A 16,806-nucleotide genomic window follows, 5' to 3' on the forward strand; every position below is an offset into this window, starting at 1 on the left:
CCGGAATAGGTGTTGTCTCAACACTTTCCTTGGAACGTCAATCGAAGGCTTCTGCGTTGCGTGCTATTACTTCCAGCTTTATAAGAATGCATTTGTATCCAAGCCATCGGGATCAAATTGGGCGAAGAGAGAATCCAAATCTACATTCGGCATGAATTCGCTGAGAACACTCTCCATCGGGAACGCCTCCGGCTGCTCGCCAAGCGCTTGGTATGAGGCTCCTGTTCGGGCTTGCTGGGGTCGGAGATTGTTACCCGTTGTTGCGAAGGGGTCGTATTGATTGATATTTGTAAAAGTGTACGTCGTGCCGAGGTTATTGGCAACTAGGTCTCCAAAGTACGGTCAGCTTGTCCCATGCCAGATAAGTGGCCTTAGCCTTAGGAGGGAGAATTTGACGGGACTCACGTAAGTTTGAGCATGCCACTGCCAAATGGGATAAATAATCGACGATGCGTTGCACGACCCGGTTCCCACGGTCCAGGTTCTGCAAAGCTTCGATGGCCATGTCGAGGTACATCATGGCATTATCCAGAGATTTCCAGGTGGGCAACTTTTGCTCCCTTTTCGTGCCACTTCCCTTGAGAGCAACAAGCAAAGCTGCAACCAAGACTAGCCCGGCGTTGAATGCTTTTCAGGTGGTCAATAATCTACTAAGCGACCCATCTTCAAGGGTAATAACAAATGAAAATATAGACTTACTGTAAAACAAAGAATAGTTCCATGCTCCTAGCAGGTCACGGCGCCAGCCATGAGACAGCACCACGCTGTGCACAATGGCAATAACACTGATGGACGAGTCGAGGCATGTTTCGATGCTGCTGACGTATACTTGATGCATCATACTCGCTTCAATGCCGTTGATACCTTTGGCACTATCAAGGAACGTCTCCAGTATATGGCGGTGATTGAGAATACGAAGGTTGTGAAATCGAAGAGAGAGGACCACGTTGAATCTCTCGGCGATTTTGTCCTTTACCTCGATCTTCTCGAGGTCCTGAGAAACCACGGGAGTACTCCTGATCCGAAGGCCCAAGGCAGGGATGATCTGGGACCTCCACTCGTCCAGTCGCCGGTCTCCTTTGAGCGTCATTGAAAGAAGTTCGGCGTCTGGAGGCGTTTCTGCCAGACCTAGATTCTGCTCATAGCATGCGTCAATAACTTCATACAAGATATTGCTCAATTTGCTGTTGGACAATGTCATCATCGTGCCCCGTCCGACGTTCGCGCTGGTGAGACTTACATTGTGGCTTGAAAGTACCTCGCATCCATACGCTGGACGGCGCCACTGTCGGGCGTTTGACCCATGATCTGTATGTCAGCAGACGGAAGTTCAAGCTTGACATATTTCTCAGGAATAATACACGGACGACCAAAAGTCATGCTCAACGTTCTGTAGGTTAAAATCGTCAGCTCCCTCGAGTCCACACCGTGAGGGTCTGCAGACTCCCTACCGGTCTAGGAGAATGCAGCCGAACCAGACCCGTTTTCGAATTTCGGCCTCTACGGGTGGAAAGCCTTGATTAGTCCTCGGAGAATGTAGGCCTAGTTGAAAGGCCGTCGATATCGCCAGGCCATGCACCGTCCACGCCTGGACGGATTTCTGCGTTCCCTGAAGATACTGGCCCACCAACAGCAGATATTGCACTGGGGGGTGTTGTCAGCGGCATTGTGCACGCAACCACGCAACGGGATCCCGAGTCAGAGGTAGTCGCTCACCGAGTTCCAGACTGATACTTCTCCGTGACTCTCGTTCACACAACCCATTGGCCCTTTGAAAGTAGACGTCTGATTCGGCAATCCTCTCCTCCGCGGTGTCGTAGCCATCCACGATCAAGGTGCAGCCCAGGGCGAGAATGATGTTCACCAAGCCCAGCCACGTTCTACGGGCCATTGTGAAGTTGGTGCGCTTCATCTCAAAGTAGGTCTCACGAAACGATCCTTCATGGATGATAGGCAGCAGCTGACCCGTCTTTTGAAAGTACTCATTGATGAGTTTCCAAATGCGCGTTTCCGGAGGCAGTGCGTGGATGTTGACCTTGTCGTCCATCCGATTGAAGGTGTTGCAAATTTTGTCGCCTGACGGGCGGCTTGCACGCATCGAGTCCGTGGTCGTATTTGAAGCATTGAGAGGGGCCTCGGTCACCTGGCGCTGCCCCGTCGCTTGTGCCAAAGCCACTGAAATGTGGCGGAGGAAAGCAATATTAGACGACGGCCCTGAAGCGGAGGTGAGCATGAGCACACCTGGCCACGGGCAACGGACAGGACAGAGAGCACGTACCAAAGTAGCCGCTATGCTGTTCATGCGTGAATTTGATGGCACCCATGCCATCGATCGCGTCCTCGCACGTGTCGACTTCGTCCATGTCCGTGTTGGTCGAGCATGTGAGCTGGGGCGATTTCTGTGAAGACGCACCGTCGTCCGCTCCCGCCGACACTTGCATCCGAGGTTGGAAGGCCACAGCAGTCTGTGCTGAATGATAAGTGCCCGCCGGGGTTGCACTCGGGGATTGCTGCAGCCGCATCAAGCTGGTCTCGATGTTTTCGAGTCGTTGCTCCAACCGTGACAGATAGCTGGGCAAAGACGATTGGTCACATTGGACGTTGGAAATTGGCAGGGGAGTGAGCGAGACATTACCTTCTCCCGACCGTCAAGCTTGTCGTCGTCCCCGCCTGCTCGTACAGACATTCACAACCCTGTTCATCGCAGGGAGAACACTTTGGTCTGCCCCCATCACACTATGGCACGTCAAGTCTGGCTCTACAAACCGGCAGTATGGACTCTCAAGGTAGGGCATACACGTGCTTTCCTGCGTCTGCAGTTGCTGCAGGCTAGCGCAACCCTCCGTCTCTTGCGAGGGCGGCCGGCCACCGAAGACGACGGAGCTTTCAGTACGCTCAATGCGCGTGTTTCCTCAGATGGCAAAGCGCGCGGCTGTTCGGCATCTGGCGTCTCGGGTGTCATGGCGGGCGATCCAGCGCGTGGTGCGACCGCCGAGTCGGGATCACACTTGGTCGGAGATAAATATGTGATGCGGAAAGATTTAAAGTCGAAGATTGTCCCACGAGTTTATACCAGATCGTCTAAAGCGAGCGTGACCGGTTGGCGTCCGGGGTAATTTCGGGATTTCACGGAAATATCTTGAGATAACTGTATTAGCACTAAGCCTAAAATAGCTAGATTACGCTGAGGGACTTTACGTACTTACTAAGCTAATCCGGAAGGCGTGCCGAACACATGGACAATATTTCCGACCAGAAGAATATCTAGGCACTAAAATTGGTGGTGATATACTTAAGACGAGTGGTTACAGTATATAATTGTATAAATCTCGTCTGTATAAGGAATTTAAGATTCCTCTTTGGGCAATATTTAAATATATAACTAAGGTAGTTATAGGTTTCATACGGGGTTAGGATTCTGGGGTCCTCTTAGATAGAGTTAGATAAAGGCACTGGCTAACGCAAGTGTATCCGACCTGATGGCAGAATCTCTTACGGCATGGTTCGCTGCAATATCTCCCATTGTAAAGTTTTGTATAACGGAGATTGGCGCTGTTGTGTTACTATCCCAAAACCACAGTTGTCGCTCCCCTTGGTTCTGTTATGCTGCAACTAAAAGGCTCTTTTACTTCATTCTTAGTTGTCATCGTCTTCCTTGGGCCCTTGATCAAATTCCTCGCTGTCCGTTCCGTTTTCGTCTTTGATATCATTGCACGGATGCTTCGGTGGCGTTATGAGAATTGTGGGAAGGTTCTGGTCTCTCCAGTCCAAAGAGAAATGTTGGAATTCTCTCGAAATTCTATAATACGATGATCGCTATAACTCAAACGAAGTAAAGTCCAACTCCTGTAACGACCAAGGGGTTATCTCCGTTAAGGATTAATTCGGATCTTTCTCGCCGACGGGTTTAGCAAATTCGAATAGGAATCGTAGCAACCATTTATCCATACGAAAGGAGGTCTCTTTATAGTTCTGGCACGCCCTGTGGAATTCTCGAAAGCGTGCGAAACTGATATCCAGCGCCGGCCAGCGCCTTTGTAGGCACGTCAAGAGTTCGAAGTTTTTCTCGAGCCGCCCTCGCGCGGCCTGTGTTTGCTCTTCATCCGAGCTAAACAGGAGAATATGGAGCTGGACCGTAGAAGCGATGGTCAGTACATGGCCGACCATGGTGTAATAGACTTCACAGCCAGGAGTAGAGAATGCACGGTAATGATCAGCTTCACTTCCTGCCAAATTGGTTGCTGCACCTTACGATATGCGTAGAAATTGCCCAAGAGATTCGTGTCGTATTCTTCCATGATAACGCATGTAGAGATGACCAAACTCCAGAAAATTGCTTTCTTGTTCGCCACAATGGCTTCGCGAATGGTCATCTCTTTCTCGTCTCTGGTAAAGTCGTGCGCGGCCACGCTCAACTTCTTCTCGCTCAATTGCTCCTCTCTCCATGACCGATCGAAGTTGCCATTGGCTTCCTCGGCGTGGCGAATTTCTTGAATCCTGTTGTCCATCTCAATCTCAAGGGAACTCTGCTTCGAGTTAGTGGTATCAATCAGTCGAGGAGAAATGTCTATTCAGCTGTGTTCCTTGGAACGGCACAGTAGTGATTTCCTGCGTCGATGAGGAACATTATATATCTGTCTTCCATACTGTGTAGTATAGTATCATGGCACTCAACGTATTTAGCGGCGGGATTTGGAAAACGTTTCTTGTTGCAAGTTCGAAGAAGGAGCCCTATCCCACCTCACTAGTCTGGGCCAGATAGGCGGGTATGGGCATGCGGGGGAAGGCGGACGCAAACGCCTGATGCATGTTCAGGAACCCGATTATCCAAATAGCACTATGTTCAGCAAAGAACTGATCAGCCACACGAAACAGTTCTTGACAAGACTACCGGCTACTGGCGGCGCCCGGCTTAGCTTGTGAACTTTGACAAAGTATCGCTTGAATCAGTGTGATGATCCTGTCCATCAACGCAAGTTGAGGTAGATCAGCGTAATGGCGTGTGCGTCATCTTGTCTCGAGGAACATCAGAGTAAACTCATAAGTCCATTGCGATACACGCCTTTAGGGTCGGTCAATCGCTCGCTAAATTACTACGGTGTCAAGGGCTAGTTTTACACTGCAGGGTTCTAACTTACCAGAAAGAGCACTTGCTGTTTTCAACTATCAAATCAATGAAAGCACGTTTCAACCTGACAGCGGCTAGTATCAAGTAAGTAGGCGTCAAAAAGAAATGCTGCTCTTACTGAACAATCGGATACTGTAGGTGCTCGCGTAAAACTTACCCCTGACACCGTAGTACACTATAGAATCGGGCCGAATACTGAAATGCCGACGGATCGGACTGGCCGCTAATAAGCGGGGTCAGCTATTAGCGCAATGGCCCAACCTACCCACGCTTACCATGGTACATCACTACCATGGATGGCACCGGAATCCATTACAAGGACTAGGGAAACAAGACAGCCCAGATCATCACTTTCAGTCATGGGTGGCCACTAAGCGTTTTCGAAGGCTTCGATGACTCTCTCTGCTTCGAGTCTTTGCCACAAGTCACGCTTAGTCGGATCGATGAATTTCGGGAGAAGGTCTACCAGAAGGTCGCGAAGCCTTGCTCTGCGTGCAATGCCTGTGCACAAGCTCACTTGCAGGCCCTATCCAGGATCAAGATCTGGCCGGAGCTCTACCTCTTAGTCGTCCTTCGCCTCCACCTCGACGATGAGGCGCATTTGATCCAGGAGTGTTCGGTACAACCACTAGCCCTGTCACTCCCTTGAGACCCATTTTGCCTATGGTAGACTTCTCCAGCGCAGGCACTTCAGGACAGTCAAGACCGTCAAGTGCGAATCGATTCGCTTCGCGCACAAGATCAGCCGATGACCATTTCAACACCTTCAAGAATGTCTTGTAATAACCCAGCCATGCTTGATAAACCTTCTGCTTGGTCTGAAGATCGGCCAAGGCGGGCTCGATGTCCTCGATCTTGTACTGGAGAGCCGATGGATAATTTTGAATCCTGATTCCCTTCAATTGATACAAGAAACTTTTTTCGGCTTCGCTGAGTACCAAAATTCCCCGACCCCCAGCCCCCGCGCGTGCTGTACGTCCCAGCCGATGAATGTACGACTCCTTGTCAGGAGGTAGTCCAACCTGAAACACGTGACTGACACCCGGGAAGTCCATGCCACGAGCAATGACATCGGTGGCCACACATATCGCACTCGTCGCTTGTCGGAAATCTTGCGTGGTTCGGGTCCGCTTACTCTGCGTCATGCGAGAATGTAGGACCGAGACTTTGGGCAGGGTACGGAATGAAGCAAGGACTTCGGCGTAGAAGTCAGCATGAGCAGCTGTAGGAGCGAAGACGATAGCCTTGAATTGGTCTGTGGTAGCACACTCTGCCCCAACGACAGAGACCATAGCAGGGGCATGATCAATCATATTTGGTGTCAAAACAAGATATTGGTCAACACGTTCGTGGGTATTTGCCTCGCCCACCGGGATGGTTGAGATGAATTCATAGTCCTTGTTCAAGAAGAGGTGTGCGACATTCTTCACTTGATCATCAATAGTGGCTGAGAACAGCATTGATTGTCGAGGGAGTTTGGGAAGATAAGTTAGTATCCTTTTGATGTCTGGCAAAAAGCCCATATCCAGCATACGGTCCGCCTCGTCAAGTACGAGCGTCTGCAGCGAGCCCAATGTAGCCTGCACATTCTCATCGCTGAGATGATCCAAGAATCTACCGGGTGTAGCAACAAGGATATCACAACCACGGAGGATATTTCTAGCTTCCGTGTTCTTACTCGTCCCTCCTATAGATGTCGCAACCTTGCATTGAGGTGATCTCTGTAGAACTTTCGTGGCCTCGGCTGCAATTTGTAGCGCAAGTTCTCTTGTAGGACAAAGGATAAGTGCGGACAATCGTGGAGGTCTGTTCTTCAGGATGGTGGCTATTGCAGGGAGCAGGAAAGCTAGTGTTTTGCCCGTACCCGTCTTCGCCTGCGCCAAACAATCTTTCCCCTGTAGCAGGTATTCCAGCGTTGCAGCCTGGACTGGCATCATATGATCAAATCCAAGATCATTGGTAAGGGTGTTCAGGATGGTTGGGTCAAGGACATTCTTGCCATGGAGCTCTGCAAACCGAGGCGTATCTTTTGGTACCTCGATGGATGGTGGAGGGAGGTTGGGAAGAGACGATAGAAAGGCTTGCTGCTGGTCAAGACTCGTTGGAGTTGCGACTTGAGGTCTACGGCGCTGTTTGTAGCCCATATGGGATCGAAGATTCTTGTTACGAGTAGCCATGTTGCTAATGCGGGCGAAGTTTGCGCAGCGCTGAGAAGTTTTGAACACAGTAGACTTTTTTGAAAAGTAGTATGGTGGACGACTAAGAAGGGTTCCTGGAGTTATTTGTCTTATGGCTGCATTCAAGCAGGAAAAGATGGTCACCTTATGCATACCATTTCTTCAGTCGTGGCCGCTGTTTCGGAAAATTCACGTTCGAGAGGCGCGACTTTTACGAAACGCGATTTTTTCCAACTTTGATTGCGAGTGACGTCAATAGCACAATATTTTACCAGATTTATGCTAGTCATTTTTTATGCATTGGAGAGTTGATATCACGTGCACGCTATATCCTGATTCGGCAAAGTGTTGTGTTTTCGAAAACAACCTAGTCCGTTGCATGGGAGGATGCACTTTTCATCAACACAACTCAAGACGGTGCATTTTGCAACCTTTGGGGAACTTCAACTGCAAGACTAGATCAAGAGCCTTCGCCAGTATCAAGCTGTTCCACCTCGATGCAAATGGAATCTCGAGGACAAAACCTCTGCCGCAGGACGACAGCATGCTAAACTCCGTCCACTCCAGGTTGATCAACACCCCCCGATGCCCGCGAAACACTTCTGCCCATTCTCTCTGATCTGCTCATGCTAAACATGAAGCACCTGCAGCAAGCTGTTATCCCAGATATCCTTAGTGCCGAGCTAGACATTGACCAGGAAGATGATCAGCGATGGAACAGCGAGAAGAAGAACACCAGTGGATTGGATAGCGATGAGTTCAGCCTTCATTATTGACGTCCACTACACAGCTTTGGAAGAGATCATTCAGGCCAGGACGTGAGAAGGATTATCTCACGATCTCGTTTGTGTGTCCATTCCTTTGATCCATCATAGACACAACTCAGCTCCCTCGAAGCACGAAAGCCATCCCATCATCTCGCCTTTCATGCCTCGCCGTCAGATACCTGAACCTCATTTTCTCTTCCGGACGAAGGACCTAGGCTGGAATGGTCTGGTAGACCTGGAAGAGAGTGGAATATCATTGAAAGCAATACCGAAACTTGCCTGCGTCCCCTTGTCAAGACTGAGCCCTTCGTATGCCTCCTTGAGCCGATGCTCATGCTTGCCCGTTTGCACCATATCTCCAATAGCGTCGATCGCTCCACATTATGTCTTCTGCGCCATCGCCAGCAAAAATCGATCTAAGACATGATGCCTATATCCCCAACATTGATGCCCCCTTCCACCTCACCTGCCATGATAGTTCACATCCGTTCGAGCAATCTCCAACGCTTGCCGGCGGCACCCACAGCGAGGTCCTTGGACACCAGATACGTTGCTGCGGAATATTGCCCACTTCATGTTCTCGCCGGCTCCAACATCAGGCAGATTCGCCAGATAACTGATGGCCAGCTAGTACGAACTGCAAACATAGCAGCGCAGCCGCCATTATTCTCGTCTGCTCCCATTTTCCCAAGTCTTGTCAACATCGAGCCTAAACCACTTCGAATAGGCTGGCAAACTTGTCCATGCTCCCCATAGGAAGTCAAGGTACGTTTCCATGCGGATGGCCTGCACGTATGAAGGACAGTCCGCATGAAACCTCGAGCCGCATACGTGGTTCTGAACACAGCCGATCCATCAGACTTTGAATGGCGCCCAGGATAACGCAATTCGGCACGGTTTCCGAAGGTTCCACAAGCTTTACAGAGCCGGTGAAACTCCTGCAGCTTGCCATCATGTTTGAATAGGAGGTGGGGGAAAAGGCTGTAATCATCTCGGCGAGGATGGTCCTTGGTGAAGACAGTGTCTTGTGAGATTTGCCGGGTTCGACCAGACCAGACTCGGTGAGAGCAGGCCCGGAGCGACTGGTGGCTCGAGTGAATCACCGTTACGACGACTGAGACCCGGTTTGAGCTGATGGAGAAGAGCACGTCGACCAGATCGTTCGACCAAAAGTCTAACCCAGTCGGTGCCACATACCCTCGCTGATTGTTACCAGAGGCGACAGGTTCTCCCACCACCTCTGAAGCCACTAGCATTAGGTCCGTTTCCGATGCGCCAGGATTTCTGTACCGTGCTTGTTTGGATTCTCGCCTCTCGTAATCTCCAGCTCTGTCTGCGCAGGGGAGGCTACACCGGAAACTCCGTGGATTCATTAATATTATAGCTTTTACTGGCACCCACTTCAAGATTCTGTCGTAAGTACAAAAACGTGCCTTGCTATAACACTAATATCAGTGCCGTTGACTTACGAAAAGGATTGTTCTTGTTCCAATATGGTATCTCCCCTGCTGATATGGCTGCGAAAACTAACGGAGCCAATGGAGTGGTATCCGTGGGACGTGGTAAGTATTTTAGCTGTCGGTGAGAGACGCTTCAACATTACTGACAATATATCTATAGGTACTGGAATCGATAGTAAGTCAACGCAAGAAATCTGACGAATTAGACAAGAAAGGCTCATACTGCTCCTGGCCCAGTCCTGGTGCACGCACTGACAGTGACAGCTGGGTCTACATTCTTAACATTTCTAAGGAGTTGAACGCTGAGTGGACGTGGAAGGAACGGTATCCTGGTCAGGACGAGGTGCTAGAGTATCTCAGTCATGTCGCGAACCGATTTGATATACGCAAAGATATCCGATTCCACATGCTGGTGAAGTCTGCCACATGGGACAATACGCAAAGTCTATGGAAGATCAACACTACACAGGGCGAAGATGTCACCTGCAGATACTTCATCCCTGCAACTGGCGCCCTGTCGGTTGGTAAAAGCCTCCCTTTCCCTGGCGTCGAGAAGTTTAAAGGAGAGTCATACATTACATATGCTTGGCCTCATCGTCCAGTCGACTTCAAGGGGAACCGGGTTGGCATCATTGGAACGGGAGCAACTTCTGTCCAGATGATTCCAACGATAGCTCATGCGGCAACGTCGGTCACCGTCTTCCAAAGGACTGCAAACTATGTGCTTCCAGCCCGAAATCACCCTTTGACCTCGGAGCAGCAAGAAGCGATCAAGAGGAATTACAATAATATCTGGCAAGAAGCAAGAAGACAAATGTATTGTATGGCCATCAAGGACTCTACAATAACCACAAAGGACATGAAGAACGACACTGCGATTCAACGAGTCCTGGAATGTGGATGGGAAATATGGAATTTCCACCAGACGCCCGAGACACGACAATCTTGGCCGTGGGTGCAAGATTTCAGGCCGCCTTCAACTTTACAGTCACATTGCCGGATCTACAAAGGCGGGTATTCTTTCCGTGGACCACGCCGAGACGCTTCAGAGAGGCGAGAAGCCGGCAGACTTGAACGAGGGGTGCAGCGTTGCGCACGATGCGGCTTCATATCTGTTGAAAACGCCCGGCCCTCTCCCGCAAAGGCATTGGGATAAATTGGTTGCGATCTTTGGCAGGGATGGGACCGTTGCTTGGATACACCATGTAAGCTTGTATTGCTGCGTTTGCATGATTTTGAACGCTGTCGATGCTGCTGTCCCCGTCGAGGCGAAATAAGATTGAAATCAATATAAGACAGATGAGGGACGAAGGCCACAAGACGTCGTTTGACTACAGTTGATGCCTGTCTTCCTGAGGCTGCTTTTTATACAAAGCACTCATACGTTGTCAGCATAAAGTTTCTCTTGTTGTAGACCAATTTTACTCATACACGAGTGTACAATACAATTGTACAGGATAAGCTGTGGTTCCTGGACAATGGGTTCGCTCGCTGGATGGTTTCGCTGATACCCCGGAGTTACATGTTTCAATGAACTGGATCTATACATCTACCAACTCACTCTTATCCTTCTCCATCTGCCAATGCATTCGGTACCACTATCTTGTCTTCTCTCTGCCATATCGCGACTATTGCCACTGCCGCTGCCGATAAATACTGCAAAAGTACCGGATCAAATATTCTGCTGGCATACTATGTAAACCTGTCATATAAATCACTCATATTGTCGGGCAAAAGCACCTTGTGCGGGAATTTCACGTATCCTTTCCCCGTCAAGAAAGTGATCTGTCACGGCACGTCGCCCGCGGTCCTATCGGCCAGTGCCAGGAACATGTCGGCGTGGGCCTGCGGACCTGCACCAATGAACATGGGCGTCCCATCCTCCATCCTCTTATCGACGAAGAAGAATCGGATATTCCGGCTTCGGTAGAGGTTATCCCCCAGTTCGATCATATGCGCCGAAGCTATCTTTCCCACACCTAGGGTGAGGGACCCCGGTATCGGTCCCTCATTGAGGATGTTGCCGGTATAGATGAAAGTCTTCGGCACCGTGGAAGGGAGAGCCTGGAAGCTGATCATTGCTTCGTGTGCAGCCGCGTAAGCCGAAGTGGTGTTAATGGCCAGGTCCTCCTGAACGTCTCCAGTGACATGGAAAACGTTTTCTCTGGTCTCGTGAGGTGCATCCCGTACGCTGTGTTTCTCATGCGTTAACGTCAGGACTCCAAGCTGACGAGATATCGTAATTGTGGTTTGGTTCTTACTCACCATTGTAGATAATCAAACTTGGCTCGCCCCATGTTTTGCGCACTTTCTCGAAAACACTGCTCACAGAGACGGCCGCGTCAAGTCACAAGGAATCGAGAGTATGCCATCCGATTCCCCTTCCTTGACCGACCGAGACACGCGTGCAACTTTGAACCCCTTCGATCGGAACGTTTGAACACTATGCTCACCGATTCTCTTCCCAGCCCCAAATACGATCGCGACTTGGCTGGCCATGTTTCCTTATGCTGACCTTAACGAGGTTAAATACTCAACGGCTACCTTGCCCCATTTATAGCCGGGTCTTTTGGATAGCAGATATGAAAGCGTGTATGAAGCCACTGACAACGAAATCCGAGAAGGTGAAATTTCCCCATGGAGTTTCCGGTATACACTTATCAGCTGCATCAAAGAATTCCCTGTATGCTTTGCTGTGGCCCGAGCCCGGAAACTCCGTGGGGTTTAGCGCCTCCGTGTTGCGATTTACGAAGGGTAGTCTAGAGTGTTATAGACTTGTTAACTCCCGGTTCACTCCTATAATGGGACCATGCCGTTTTGAGATCTGAAGAGGAATTACGAATTTCGAACAACCTTCTACCCTTCTTATCTGATTTCGAGGGAAACGCCAAAACATTAGCCCCTCCTCGACCTCGACGGCGAAGTTCACAAATAAATATGGCTGACAACCAGAATTTGACGTTTGCGAATCGATTCTTTCAGGCATACAACAATGTCGACTCCACAACAATCGGCAGCTTGTTTCCGAGGATGTGCATTTCGAGCACCACGGCCGCTTCAAAGGACAAGGAAAAGAAAAGCTTCTTGACCAGATTCTGACCTTCAGCAAGATGGTACCAGGGCGATATTTTGGGGGGCCTACGAGATGGGCAGTCAACGGCGACTTCATCTTCATCGAGCATAAAGCCTATGGCACTCCTGCTGTGGATGTAGCGCTATTTGGGTGGAAAGCTGAGGAGCCAGTCACAATGGAGTGTTGTACCCTTCTCGTGCTGAAAGATGGCAAGATGGTCGAGTGGAGCGACTACGCTTAAATGCAACGTCCACGGTGGATAGCAGGCCTTCATCCTTTGGTACACCTTAAACAAGTTGATCGAACAACTCGTGTCACAGGTTACGTCGTTCTTGGAAGAAAGCCGCCAGTGCTCTGTGCCTGGGCAGAAATGGAGTGCCTCAAAGTAGGACAGACCTTGCACCGGTTGCAATATAAGTCTTAAATCCACTTGTTTCTTGGAAGTCTGGGAAACTCAGCCTTGCCAGCCTTGCCAGTAGCTCTGCGTAAGGTACCTGGAAGGCACTCTGGTAGTTACCGGATGAAAGAATTTCCGGCCGGCTTGGGATATGACGTCTGGAGTTGGCCGAGGCGAGTTTTTGGTGTGACACGTGACCACCTGCTGGGCACGTTGGGCAAAGAGTTCGCGTCAACACCAGCCGATAATTCTTGGATCATCCGTCCTGCCGTCATCACCAACATGAGCATATCGAAATGTCTTTGTAGGGCAAGGTCTCATCTGGTGTGGATCAAAATGACAATTTGACCACGTCTTACGTGATGCCTCCTGCGACGATACTACCAGCCTCCTGCGGTCCTGATAACGTCACCACTAAAAAGCTCACTTGGTACAACGCCGTGCAGCCATGTCCGACACTTTTGGCAGTATCATCAACGGCGCTGCGGGCACTGCGCAGGGTAGGGAGGGAACGACAGTCCAGACATTCGTCATCTCACTTGCTGCTGGTTTCGTCCTGTTTGCCGTACAGTTCGGAACATTCCTGATTGTACGGAACTACCTTTGGGCAAAACGGATATACCAGCCAAGATCCTTCTTGATCCCGTCCAAGGACAGAGTCAAACCACCACCCAACAATCCTCTCAGATGGCTCTGGCTGTTGTTGAAGACCCCGAGCGACCTAGTCTTGCGTAAAGCAGGCATGGATGCCTATTTCTTTCTCCGATATCTGGCAATGTGTCTGAAGATGTTCTGTCCTATGGCTCTCATCATCCTACCAATCCTGATCCCGATCAATTATGTTGATGGAAAAGGCACCAACACCATAGGCGCGACTAGGTACAACGTCACTGGCCTGGATACACTTGCTTGGTCTAACGTGGCACCGCAGCACACCAGACGCTATTGGGCGCATCTGGTCTTAGCGGTCGGTGCCATAATCTGGGTCTGTTATTTGTTTCATCACGAGTTGCTGCATTATGTCTGGAAGAGGCAAGAGCATCTCAGAAGTCGACGCCATCGACTAAAAGCTTCGAGCACGACAGTCCTCATCATGGACATACCCAAGGATTTGTGCACAACTGAAGCACTGATGCAACTCTACGACGATTTTCCTGGCGGGGTACGAAGGATATGGCTGAATCGGAATCTTGAGTCACTCGCCAACAAGGACAAATTGTGGAGGGAGTACGAGGATCGTCTCGAGAAAGCCGAGACCGATCTGATTCGGAGAGTGGTCAGGCAACATCGGAAGGGAAAAGGAATCGACGACGTGAACTCAAACGAGATGTCGATACTTATCGAGGGTGCGACAGCCTCAAGGCATACTGGCAGCGAACCTCACGCCGATGAGGAAACAACTGAATGTACGACGCAGGCAGCTTGCGAACGTGATCTTCAACATGACCTGACGACAAAAGCTCTTTGGACCAAGTTTATGACGCCCAAGCAACGGGCAACTATGCGAATACCTCGGCTCAATTACGCAAAGACATGCAAACTTCCCTTGGTCGGTCGCTTCTTCTCGCTCAAGGTAGACACTATCTATTACTGTCGGCGGGAACTTGCGCGGCTGAATCGGGAGATTGAGGCAGATATCGAAGAAGCGGATCATTGCCCACAGAACGGATCGGCCTTCATCCAGTTTAATACTCAGAAGGCGGCACATATGGCATGTCAGACGGTTGCCAATACAATGCCGGGGCGCATGGCTCCACGAACGGTTGAGATGTCACCAGCAGACATCAATTGGTCGGCGCTAAACTACACCCGGCGGAACAGAGCTATACGACTTATCATCTTCGTAGTACTGTTCATTGTACTGGTGTTCGTCTTCGGTTTGATATCCTTCTTTACTGGGTTACTCTCGAGAGTGTCAACACTAGCCGGCTCAACTTCGTGGCTGCACTGGATAGGCACGCTGCCTCGCTGGCTCTTGTCTTTCGTACAAGGTACTCTCCCTCCGGTCATCCTCGTCATTCTTTTGAGCGGCCCAACGCCGATTGTCCTTCGAGCGTTGACAAACAGCACCCGTGGGGCTACAACGGGCTCTCGAGGCGAGCGCTCCCTCCAGCTCTGGTACTTTATTCTTCTCCTCTTCGAGGTCTTTATTATACCAACCATCTCATCCGGACTCACTAGCATTGTGCAGGAACTCATACACAACACAGCGTCTGTTCCGGAAATCCTGGCCACAAACCTACCGACTGCTGCGAATTACTACTTTTCATTCTTGATCCTTCAAGCCCTATCAATAAGCTCGAGCTCAATCTTGCAGACAATCCGTCTGCTGAACTTCTACGTCTTCTCCAAGGTCAATAGCCCTGATGATGTCTTCGGCAAATTGAGCTTCACCTGGAGAACTCGAATCGGATCGAACATTCCGTGGTATACGACGTTCGCCGTTATTGGGCTCGTCTACTCAGTCATCGCACCGCTTATGTTGATTTTCATGTTGCTGACGTTCAGCCTCTTCTATGTCGTTATCAAGAACAACATCCTCTATGTCATTCGTACGGGGGATGTTGATAGCGGTGGATTATGGTTCCCAAGTGCAATCAATCAGACTTTCACAGGCCTGTACTTCATGGAGGTCTGCCTGATCGGCTTGTTTTTCCTGGTCCGCGATACACACAATAAGGTTGCGTGTGAGGCTCAGGGCATCATCATGTCCATCGTCTTCGTGCTCACGATGATGTATCAGATCTGGCTGGCAATTCACTTCAATGGACTCTGTAGGTACGCTCCTCTACAGCTGACGGGCGAGACGTTATTATGTGACAAAGACCAAGCACCGACTCGGAGTTCGAACGTGGAGTACACCGGACTGGCGAGCGGCGAGACGGCGGCAGAGAAGGAGAAAGTACTCGAAATCGCAGGGAAGATTTATGCCCCTCGGGAACAGACCGAGCAAACCGAACAAGCTTCACGATCCCTTTCGCTCGCCGAAAAGCAGCGACGTTCTTCTTTACAATCACTGAGCACGGCACACCTGTCTCGCCGCGGAACAGACATGGAAGCGCAAAAGGAGCACGACAAGCATCAGGCCAAGCGCATCCTAGAGCGCTTGCATCGACCTCTCGACGAAGCCCAGCTTGCAAAGCTCGAGTCAGACCTCTCCAGAGCCGAGGCATATGTCAGCAATAGCCTTATCCCACGCAAACGCGAAGTCACGGCACTGATGATGAATGATCCCATCAGCAGAATCATTATGCAGCACAATGACGACTTGGAGGCCCTCACCGCCGAGGAACGGGATATGTTGGTTAGTGTTGCGTTCACGCATCCCGTGCTGCGACACCCGAAGCCGAGCGTGTGGATTCCGAGAGACGATGTCGGGGTCAGTGATGATGAAGTTAGGAGGACGAGAGCGTTGAGTCGGCACATTACGATTGGTAATAGGGGAGCCTTCTTTAACAGGAGGTTGAAAGTGGAGATTGATAAGCCGCCACCAGATATGAGTGAGTTTGCGCTGGTGATGGCAGAGTTGTGAGCTGCCTGTCCATCGGAAAGCATTGTGAATGGTCTGGAACTTGGATTTTGTTGCAACAACCCAGTACGTTATGTTACCACCTAGAGCGATTGCGGGATGGAAGCGATACATAGACCATAGCAAGAGTGACTTGTTCTCCATACCGATTGGGCGAGTTCAACGACGACAAGAGTTCGAGCAGTGGATGCAAGTCAAACGGTTGAGTCAAGACCATACGTGGTCTCGTTACCAGACTTGGTAACCTCGTTTTCGGTCCCGAATGGCCGGTGGTG

At 50.3% G+C, this 16,806-nt stretch overlaps 6 protein-coding genes across 6 annotated transcripts; 2 read left to right on the top strand and 4 right to left on the bottom strand.

Annotated features, from left to right (window-relative positions):
* Positions 1-78: 78 nt before the first annotated feature.
* Positions 79-2,962, bottom strand: PV05_09265 (uncharacterized protein; the record flags this gene model as incomplete). The annotated part of the gene is made up of 9 exons (XM_013458849.1): positions 79-323; positions 406-627; positions 700-1,184; positions 1,241-1,390; positions 1,452-1,644; positions 1,717-2,214; positions 2,279-2,571; positions 2,636-2,736; positions 2,798-2,962. 9 exons carry the CDS (start codon positions 2,960-2,962, stop codon positions 79-81), a joined length of 2,352 nt encoding a protein of 783 aa, XP_013314303.1.
* A 917-nt stretch (positions 2,963-3,879) lies between these two features.
* Positions 3,880-4,508, bottom strand: PV05_09266 (uncharacterized protein; the record flags this gene model as incomplete). Its single annotated transcript, XM_013458850.1, has 2 exons — positions 3,880-4,178; positions 4,253-4,508. The coding sequence occupies 2 exons, from the start codon at positions 4,506-4,508 to the stop codon at positions 3,880-3,882; spliced, it is 555 nt and encodes a 184-aa protein (XP_013314304.1).
* A 950-nt stretch (positions 4,509-5,458) lies between these two features.
* On the bottom strand, positions 5,459-7,477 carry PV05_09267 (uncharacterized protein). The gene has a single exon (XM_013458851.1). The coding sequence runs from the start codon at positions 7,456-7,458 to the stop codon at positions 5,665-5,667; it is 1,794 nt and encodes a 597-aa protein (XP_013314305.1). The 5' UTR covers positions 7,459-7,477; the 3' UTR covers positions 5,459-5,664.
* A 2,088-nt stretch (positions 7,478-9,565) lies between these two features.
* Positions 9,566-10,688, top strand: PV05_09268 (uncharacterized protein; the record flags this gene model as incomplete). The annotated part of the gene is made up of 2 exons (XM_013458852.1): positions 9,566-9,634; positions 9,693-10,688. The coding sequence occupies 2 exons, from the start codon at positions 9,566-9,568 to the stop codon at positions 10,686-10,688; spliced, it is 1,065 nt and encodes a 354-aa protein (XP_013314306.1).
* A 632-nt stretch (positions 10,689-11,320) lies between these two features.
* PV05_09269 (uncharacterized protein) lies at positions 11,321-11,829 on the bottom strand (the record flags this gene model as incomplete). Its single annotated transcript, XM_013458853.1, has 2 exons — positions 11,321-11,723; positions 11,798-11,829. The coding sequence occupies 2 exons, from the start codon at positions 11,827-11,829 to the stop codon at positions 11,321-11,323; spliced, it is 435 nt and encodes a 144-aa protein (XP_013314307.1).
* Positions 11,830-13,272: 1,443 nt separating this feature from the next.
* PV05_09270 (uncharacterized protein) lies at positions 13,273-16,741 on the top strand. Its single transcript, XM_013458854.1, has one exon. The coding sequence runs from the start codon at positions 13,451-13,453 to the stop codon at positions 16,532-16,534; it is 3,084 nt and encodes a 1,027-aa protein (XP_013314308.1). The 5' UTR covers positions 13,273-13,450; the 3' UTR covers positions 16,535-16,741.
* Positions 16,742-16,806: the final 65 nt, after the last annotated feature.

This window comes from Exophiala xenobiotica (genome assembly GCF_000835505.1).
Source record: "Exophiala xenobiotica strain CBS 118157 unplaced genomic scaffold supercont1.5, whole genome shotgun sequence".
NCBI classification, from domain to species: domain Eukaryota; kingdom Fungi; phylum Ascomycota; class Eurotiomycetes; order Chaetothyriales; family Herpotrichiellaceae; genus Exophiala; species Exophiala xenobiotica.